Source organism: Cheilinus undulatus, linkage group 20 (assembly GCF_018320785.1).
Source record: "Cheilinus undulatus linkage group 20, ASM1832078v1, whole genome shotgun sequence".
In the NCBI taxonomy this organism is placed as follows: Eukaryota; Metazoa; Chordata; class Actinopteri; order Labriformes; family Labridae; genus Cheilinus; species Cheilinus undulatus.
Genome location: NC_054884.1, coordinates 22,789,142 through 22,798,667, shown reverse-complemented (window position 1 = coordinate 22,798,667; position 9,526 = coordinate 22,789,142). Strand labels below are relative to the sequence as shown.

The 9,526-nt window shown below is 38.5% G+C and overlaps 1 protein-coding gene across 2 annotated transcripts; it reads left to right on the top strand.

Moving 5' to 3' along the window:
- The first annotated feature begins 48 nt into the window (after positions 1 to 48).
- On the top strand, positions 49 to 8,160 carry atxn7l3b (ataxin 7 like 3b). 2 transcript variants are annotated; one of them, XM_041815856.1, is made up of 9 exons: positions 49 to 180; positions 742 to 788; positions 891 to 1,014; positions 1,116 to 1,248; positions 1,367 to 1,538; positions 1,821 to 1,921; positions 2,053 to 2,075; positions 2,235 to 2,280; positions 7,266 to 8,160. In XM_041815856.1, exons 3-9 carry the CDS (start codon positions 964 to 966, stop codon positions 7,343 to 7,345), a joined length of 606 nt encoding a protein of 201 aa, XP_041671790.1. In that variant the 5' UTR covers positions 49 to 180; positions 742 to 788; positions 891 to 963; the 3' UTR covers positions 7,346 to 8,160. The 2 variants fall into 2 exon arrangements, with proteins under 2 accessions (XP_041671790.1, XP_041671792.1); XM_041815858.1 differs by lacking the exon at positions 49 to 180 and adding an exon at positions 349 to 532.
- The last annotated feature ends 1,366 nt before the right edge of the window (positions 8,161 to 9,526 follow it).

Genomic DNA, 9,526 nt, shown 5'->3' with positions numbered 1-9,526 from the left:
TATGATGATTACAAAGCCAACCCACAGGCCTATTTTAACCCTAGTTTACTCGGCTACATGCCGGGTAGGATAAAATGAGGAGCGCAGTGCTGCAAAGGAAACGCTCTGAGGAAACTCATGCAGCGATCGATTGCTCCTGTCTGATCTCTGTGATGTAAAGATGGATGCCTGCCGAAATAGGTAAATAAACACAATTAGCACATTTGCTTGGCTGTGATTGACCTTGTTGTCGAGAATAGACTTTGCATTCAGATAGACTGGTGTTGTGTTTTTCTTTTCGGAGTTTGAAGAAGGATTGAGAGAGGAGAAGCCGCAGTGCAGCTGTGGTGTTGGGTTCGGGGACAAGCCTCGACTGTAGTCCATTTGTTATTTCTTTAACAACAAAAACCATTAAATTCCCTGCAAAGGCGTTTTACAGTTACTTTGTTGTCATGTCGGCTTTATATAAGGAACATGGTTAGCTGCTAGCTGTAGCCGCTGTTGATCTGGAGGCTTTGTGTGGAGGAAAACAGCCGCCTCTCTTGATCTCTTGGTATGTTGAAGTCCTCCTGCAGCTCTTTCATAGTACCGCTCTTTGTTTTCTTCTCCAAGCTTTGAGCTAAGCCCCTTTCTTAGGACATTAGAGCTCAGATTATAAGGGCTGTGTTTAAAAATGAAGCTAACGTCGTGTTCGGCGTCGTTAATGGAAATGTTTCACTGCTACACCAACGTCAAAATAATTGTCTTTTCTGTTATTCGCAGGTTATAAACGTGGGAAGACTCTCCCGGCAGTTTTTCACCGAGCAGTTGTAAGTCAAACTAAATGCGTCATACGTGGACACTTCGTTGATAGACACTAATAAACAGCACGAAGTGCAACTGTAGTCCTAACTGTGTCCCTCCTGCTGCAGCCCTGTTTTGGCCAATGCTTGCTGCGCTACAGCATGACCACAGCAGTGTCGGCTCATCTGGTAGTTCTGGCAAATGAAAATGGAGGAGGTTTCAATGTCCAGCCTGGACAACAGCAAGCTGGAGGTACAAAGGCAACACTGTAATAACAGTACAAGTGCTTTACATCTGCAGGATTCAAACACTCATTGGGCTGACGTTTGTTTGTGTGTACCTTCCCCTGCCAGGGCCTAGCTCAGGACATCCTGTCTGACCTGGTGGAGGATGCATGCCTGGGTCTTTGCTTCGAGGTCCACCGGGCCGTCAAGCAGGGCTACTTTTTCCTGGATGACACGGACCAAGAAAGCATGAGGGACTTTGGTGAGCAGTAAAAATGCATTCTGTCTTAAGAAAATGAACAAAATGACACAGAAAAGGGTTTAGCGATAGCTGTTGGTTGGAGTGATCAGAGGTGCATGTAACTGTTTTGTTTTTGCAGAAATTGTGGACCAGCCAGGACTGGATGTGTTTGGCCAGGTGTACAACCAGTGGAAAAACAAGGAGTGCGTGTGTCCCAACTGCAGCCGAAGTATCGCCGCGTCACGTTTTGCCCCACACCTGGAGAAATGTCTGGGGATGGGGCGCAACAGCAGCCGCATAGCCAACCGAAGGTGAAATCACCAACAGTTTGTACAGTGAAAACCTTTCAATCCACCTTTGTCTTTGTCAATAAACTCATTAAGATCAACTCTTGAAGAATGAGGATGTAAACACTCTACCCAGTTAGAAATACTGGGAAAATGATTCTCTCTTTAACAGAGTTAAGGTTGAACAGTATGATAAAAATGCTTCATGTGAGGATGTATTTGTTTTATAATCCCTCTGATATTTGCAGTGAGTAATGCTGAGTCAGTGAGTGTGTGTCACGCTGTATTCTTCCCTTTTTAATACAGAATAGTCACCGGAAACAACACCAACAACAAATCAGAAAGTGACCAAGAGGATAACGATGATGTCAACGATAATGACTGGTCCTACGGGGCAGAAAAGAAAGGTGGGGCATTTGTTCTACATCTTAACTCTTTTTAGTGATACCACATATCTATAGCCAATATAATCCTTTAAATAAGACTGAAAGTACATTTAACTCAAGTTGCTTTAAATATCAATGTTTCTATTTTACAGCCAAGAAAAGGAAATCTGACAAGGTACTTTATATATTTTCTCATAATACCTGAATATTTAATACATCATGTCAGGAAAAATGTATGTATCTGTTTAGCAATCTCTTATCAAGTTATAAGTAATGCAAATACATGAAAATATAACTCAATTTTCCTGAAAGAAAATGTTTTTCTTCACTACAGAATCCAAACTCACCCAGAAGATCAAAATCGTTTAAACATAAGAACAGTAAGTGAATTTTTTTGCTCAAAGACTTGCCTTCATAACAAAATACTTACAGGTTATTGAATCCTATAAATTTTATCCCATTAACCCTTTGAAATTCCTGATGAAGTTAGTCAAAACAACCTAGCCAGGAAAACCTTAATTAAATTGTGTTTGAACCATTTGAAGTTCAAGTACAAAAAAGGTGTCTTTAGAAAGGTAACACTCTGAAGTTCCTTCCTTAACTGTTAGACTCACTTTAGTGGCTACTGGTATTGTGTAAAACAACAAGAACAAAATATTTTTCCTGTCTAATTTTTGTATAGGGAAACAGAGGCCTGTGGATGACTGTAGCTGGGAGGTATTAGCTTGAAAACTCAACTGGACCAAAGCATTAAGTCTTACCTAGTTCAGGTTCAAAGCTGATAACAACAGCACAGAAAATGAGATTTTTTACACCTGTTTTTCTGAGGAAAAGTCCAGGCATTATAAAAGTGGAGACTCCAAACAGGATCAAGGTTAGCAGTGTTTTTACAAATTAGGATTGCTAATAATTGCCTGGAAATACAGCAAATACAGTTGACTAATGAGAACAACAACAGCAAATTTGAACAAAATCAGTCCATTAATCTTTATGGGTGTAATCCTGTTTTCGGACTGAAAATTTATCTGGATTTAGATTGTGTGGACTCTTTATGATGCAGCAGGACTGTGTTTAACAGAATTTTATGATCAGAATATTATGTCCCTTTTATTATTGTTTGTAGCCTAAAAAAATGCATTAATTGTGGCCGCTGTGGTGGTTTTTATCCTGGAATGGTTTACATAACTTAATCATGCTGTTTCTGTTGATGTATAATGTGGTTTACTTATTAACAGTCATTTTTTAAATAACTGAATAGTTAAAAAGAAAAAAAGAACTGGCAGGCCTGCCAGTGGTCCCCCAGATCTTAAAGGGGTTAATTTTACCACAATAAATGTGGGAATGCTTGAATACTTGAAAGCTGCACAATACTTGAAGTGGCAAAAAAGTTAAAAACACTGATGGGTTTTGAGAAACCAAACAGAATTTTGAGCACATTAGCAGTCTGAAATGGCAGAGAAAATCTAAAATTTTGCTTTGAAAGTCAGATTCTTGTGATTTATGTATGGCAGAACTTGGACAATGACAAATATAGAAGTACCAATCATAGTAGAAGGGATGCGAATTGATAAGATTTTAATGATATCAGTACCGTTATTGATTCTTCTTATTAATTTTATCTCTATTGATTCAGGTATTGATTCTTTCCTTTTATCTTTCTTATAGGAAAAAAATATCTATAATAAACAGTTCTAAAAATGTAAAAAATATCTGGTGTTTGGGAGGAGGAAATGCTAAAATGTACAAAAATGTCTCTGTTGAAACAAACTGTTCTCTGGATCTTCAGAATGAAGATTGAATTTGAATTAGAATACAACACTGTGGCTCCTTTCTTTAAAAGATAAAACATTAAAATAAATATAAAACTAGTCTCTGGATCTCAGCTCTCTGGACATCTAAAAATTCATTTAAAGCTTGTAAAAATTAACAGTTCTTGCACAAGAAATGCATGCCTTGGATGAAATCAGTATTCGACAGATGTTGCACACCGCCCTGTTACGTAATTTTTTGAGAAATGAAGCCACACTTTTAACCGCTTTAGCCTATTTTTGTGAATGTCCGCTGTGTTTACTTTCTTGACTTCTCTGCTGCTTTACTGACTGCCTCTCGCGAGACTGTGTTCTTGCAAGGCCTGTGAAAGTACACTGCTTTCCACATTATCAAGCAAGTGACATTTTTCTCTTATTTTCTGAAATATTACTGCAAATGAGTAGTATTTTTCAAGTCATCAGCCATTAGAGTGTAATTCATGTTTTTGAACAAACTTCATAATGAAAATCTTTTTTTTTTGTTAATTAAAACCTCAAAATGCTCTTTTCCACATGTTCCACATTATTAAGCAGGCCACAGGTTTCAAGCACATAGGAAAGAAAAAGGATCTCTCTGCTGCCAAAAGTGTCAAATAGTGTAATGCCTTGGACAAGGAATGAAAAAATTAGATATTTCATGAAAAATTAATCGTGATCATCATACTGTGAAGGAATTTGTGGCTGATTCAGAGCACAGATGGGTTCCTGCAGGTAAAGGCATAATGAGGAAGGTTTCTGAAAGACAAATTCATCAGATTAAGAGAGCAGATGCTAAAATGCCATTACAAAGCAGCAAACAGGTGTTTGAAGCTGCTGGTGCCTCTGGAGTCCCACCAACCTCAAGGTCTAGGATCCTCCAGAGGCTTGCAGTTGTGCATAAACCTACTATTTGGGCGCCCAATCCAATGCACAAGCAGAAGCAGTTGCAGTGGGCCAGGAAATACATGAAGACTCATACAGTCTTGTTGACTGGTGAGTGCCGTGCAACCCTGGATGGTCCCAATGGAGGAGTAGTGGATGGTTAGTGGATGGCCACCATGTCCCAACAAGGCTGTGATGTCAGCACGGAGGGGGCGGAGTCCTGTTTGGGGCCAGATTCATGAGGAGAAGCTGGTAGGCCCCTTTAGGGTCCCTGAAGGTGTGAAAATGGCCTCGGCAAAGTATATAGAGTTCCTGACTGACCACTTTCTTCCATGGTAAAGAAAGAAGAGCAGTTCCTTCTGTGGCAAAATTTTCTTCATGCATGACAATGCAACATCTCATGCTACAAAGAATACCTCTGTGTCATTGGCTGCTATGGGCATAAAAGGGGAGAAACTCATGGTGTGGCCCCCATCCTCCCCTGACCTCAACCCTGTTGAGAACCTTTGGAGCATCCTCAAGCTAAAGATCTATGAGGGTGGGAGGCAGTTCACATCAAAACACCAGCTCTGGGAGGCTATTCTGACATCTTGCAAAGAAATTCAAGCAGAAACTCCAAAAACTCACAAGGTCAATGGATGCAAGAATAGTGAAGGTGATATCAAAAAAGGGCTCCTATGTTAACATGGAACATGGCCTGTTAAGATGTTTTTGATTGAAATAGCTTTTGATTTCAGTAAATATGACCTCCTAATGCTATAAATTCAAAAAATGATCATTTTCAGTTCTTTACAACCTATAAAATGTTTTAAAACTCTGTAGTGCTTAATAATATGGAACAGTTCATTTTGAGGTTTTTTTTTGTTTTTTTTTTTAATCATGGTTATCATTATGAAGTTTGTTCTAAAACATTTGAATTATGCTCTAATGGCTGATGACTGTCATTTGCATTAATATTTCAGAAAATAAGAGAAAAATGTCAATGGCTTAATAATGTGGAAAGTGGTGTAAGGCACTGATAGCGGAAATGTTTAGATGAAATGTAAATTATGTTGATGGATTGAACCAACTGGAAGAGGTTCTCAACCCACATCTCTGCATAGTGGTAGATGATTGTATCAAAGTGCATTCTAAATGAGCTCAGATGTTATTGCAAAATAATAGAGATAGTGAGATTATTTTATATCTTTTATCACTCTTTCTACATTGTATCAAATTGTTATATGCTTCATACTAATTCAGCTTAGCCACTTGTGAAAACTGAATATTTATTGCTCATAGCAGAATGTATCAAAGAACATGATGCATAAATGATAAACATACAGGGCAGCACATGAAACAAAAATCATTAAAAATACATCATAGACAGCATCCCATGATTACATGCCAGGAATGTCAAAGGGAAAGTTCAATAAAATGCAGAGTGCCAAGTTCATACAGTAATATCAGAGCTTGATGAGCAGCTGAATCCTCTGAGGTACAAATTCTGGGCCAGCATCCTGAAGTCAGGTGTGAATACTCAAGACCAAAGAGAATGAATGGGGTCCAAATTTTACTTAAGTGTAAATTTTGTACCATTTCCACATTATAATGTCTAAATTCAACCTGACCTTTGTCATACATGCCGTGGAGTTTTGTCCATCACAGAACAAGGAAAGATGTGTACTGGCTAACTTGTGTCTGTGGTTATTTCATTAAATCGTCTATCAGTTTTAACAGATATCTATCAAAGATGATGGTTGTTAAATAATAAAGACAACTACCATGATCCCATATCTTTATGACATCATTAAACATAGTCTATTGTATTGTTAAATTAAGAGCCATCTCACAAAGAAATTACTTGCTTCAAATATGGGGGCGTGGTTCTGTATTTGAAACTATTTCGGTTTAATTACATAAGTATAAGAAGTAAATCTAAACAAGTTTTTATTCAATCAATAAACGCCTATAAATAAAAGGTTCATGGTTCTTTTAAGCATATTTTTTTATCAATTCAATTCAACTCAGTTGGCTTTGTTGTTATGGGTAACATAAGTTTTACTGCCAAAGCAGCAATGTTCAAATTTACAATAATAATAATAGCAGAAAATGCATGATAATATTAAATTGGTTTCCCTTTAAGTAATGGTTAAAATGTAGATCTTCTGTTTTTTTTAAGAAATGCAGAAAGTCCATTTTATGGTGGTGCTGTGGTAATTCTTTGGTTACAACTGCTCACCTAATGTGCTGTAACATTTGCACACTGTTGCACTTCATCCAGCACATATGGAAGCTTCGGTTCATAGTTCATAATGGTGAATTGATTTTGTTTGCTGGTGAAAAGTGGATAGAACTCGTCTCTGATGTCCTCGTATTTAGGGCAGGTGGTTAGGAAGTCTAGCTCTGTTTCCCCCTCCTGTCGGCTGCAGCGGGTGCTCAGTCTTTCCTCTTGAGGGATCCAGCTATGCGGCAGCCTCTCCTGATAGTGAGGTTGTGTTCACTGAGTCTGTACATATTTAGATATTTCCTCAGCTGTGCACCAGTCACAGTGCTTAAGTGTTCTGCAACTGCATGCTCCCTATGAAGAGACAAGTAGCATTCAAGTATCTGCCTCCTTGATTTCTCCTCAGATTCTTCAATGAAATTATGAATTGCATAAGATGAATGTTATGATGACTGTGTGGTGACATTCCTCCTTCTGTTTTTCCCCACAGGCATGATGGGTCCTAGACGTCGCATGGACAACCAGGAGAGCCCGCGCATGCTAATGAAAGACGAGGCATTCCCTCAATAACACACTCAGCCACAAAACACAATTTCCATCGTGTGTCCACGCACACACAAACGTACACACGGGAAGACCAATAAGACTTCTCTCATGGTTCTTTATGTTGTGAAATCAATGGACGTCAATGTTAAAGGTGACTTTTTTGGCGTTTGCTGCTCTGCTAAAGCAGTCTCGACCTCCCACTGTATACTTGACAGATTTTTTTTTTTTTTTTCACAAAATCATCGTACCAACACTTTTGGTTAATTTTGTTTCTTTTTTTCTCTCTTTTTGCTGGAGTCCAAAATAATGAATATCAGCGTTTGTAATGACACTGCACGGAGGTAGATTCTTTCAGAGGCCAAGCAGAGGCAGCTGTGTTAAGAGTGAAAGTGTGCACATACAATATGTTGTTTCTTTAAAATACTGAAATGATTAGCCAGTAGGTCTTCTTATAATTCCTCACCTTTTGAAAAAAACAGTGTCAAAGACAATCATTACAAATGGTTTGTCTTTTTTTGTTTTTACTTCAGTCTCATAGTCCCTCGGAGTGTGACATTCACTCATGGAAACTTGATTTGAAATGCTCAGAAAAAGAACCCATGACTGTACACGCAGCATATTTCTGCTGCAGGAAGCAGGTTTGTTTGTTTCATTTTTTTTTTGGTGAATAGATCAGCTTGTTTTCTAGCATTCAAAATGTCTTTGTATCATGTGTTTACATTGTAAAGGGTTATATATATCCTTGGTGTGAAGTGATAGTGTAAATATTCCAATAGTTGAATTGCTGCTATCATGGCTCAGTTTGTTTCATTTGTCTAGCATAATAAATGATTTGTTACCTGTCAGTTTGTGTGGTCGTAACTCAGTATTTCCCTTGTATCTTACTACTGTAATTTGCAGCTGTCTGTGTCGATTTGCATGCCACACTGCTGCCAAAATTGTCCTTGATACCTCTCAGAAGACTAATTGGGTGAACTGGTTCAAAACTGGTGTAATTACAAAATCATAAATATGTACAGATTTTATATGAACGCCCTAATTGTTGCACCTTTCACTTAAGTTTGTCTCCCGTCACTTCTCCTGTATAACACATATGCTCACTCTGCCACAATGCGGAAGAGGACACAGCCTTCACTCTTTAATACACTCAAAAGACAGATACAACAGCAAGCTCATGCCTCTGGTTTTTCTTTATAATTAGGAGAGAAAGTGACAGAGCTGAGAAACTACTGGACTTTGTTGAAATGCGCCCACAAGGAAACGTATTTGGCACGCCTGGATGCACCACGATCCCCGATTTAAGTTAGCTCTCTTTAAAGCACTTCTCCGTGCTCATATTAAACAAGGTATCATAGATGTGTCACACGTTGGTGTTAGAAATCATGATTTACTTGCTGTTATTTGTCGGTTGTCTTTGGCAGTGCTGCATCAACATGTTTGAATATGTGTCTGTCTCTGTGCAGCCAAAAAGTGTGATTCTTTGCTAAAGCTTCACAATAAAGTGCACACTCTAAAACTTTGTAGATAAGTCAAAAGGCACAACTATAGTGCTCCTCTTATGTTGGAGGCCTATCACCGAAAATATGAACCAGTGTGCAGTAAAGTTAAGCCATTATGCAGTCGTTTAGGGAAAAGATGCAAATTGGCTTATTGCAGTAAATGACGAGGTTGGTAACAGAAAGGTGTTGTGTGTGAATATAGTTGGTAAATATTACTTTGGCATGGCTATTACAAACCAATAACCAGGAGTTAAATCAGTCTGTGGTTTTGCTCCTTTATCTATGTGTCGAACTGTTATGCATGATGAGGATATGAATGTTGTTGTTTCTAGACTTTTTCATTCAGGGAGGAAACTTTGTCAAGGTGGTGCTGAACACATACTATATCTTTGATTAAAGACCTGTCTGTTATTCTGAACAGTAAACATGAATTGTAGAAATCCGTGCACATGCGGGTGGGAGTGAACGGTACGTCTTGCGGTGAGAGTGCGGTAAAGGTAAAAAATCAGAATAAAGTAGCGTCCCTGGCTCTAGTCTAAATAAAAGCTGAGCCCCCAGGACCCACGTGGAAAAAGTGACACCTTGCTGAAAAAAATACAAAATTCAAACGTCATTTAACCCGAATTACAAATGGCTGATTACATAGCCTGGCATATTTAAGTGAGGAAACACTTTTTATATGGATCTGCTCATACTCATATAGGTA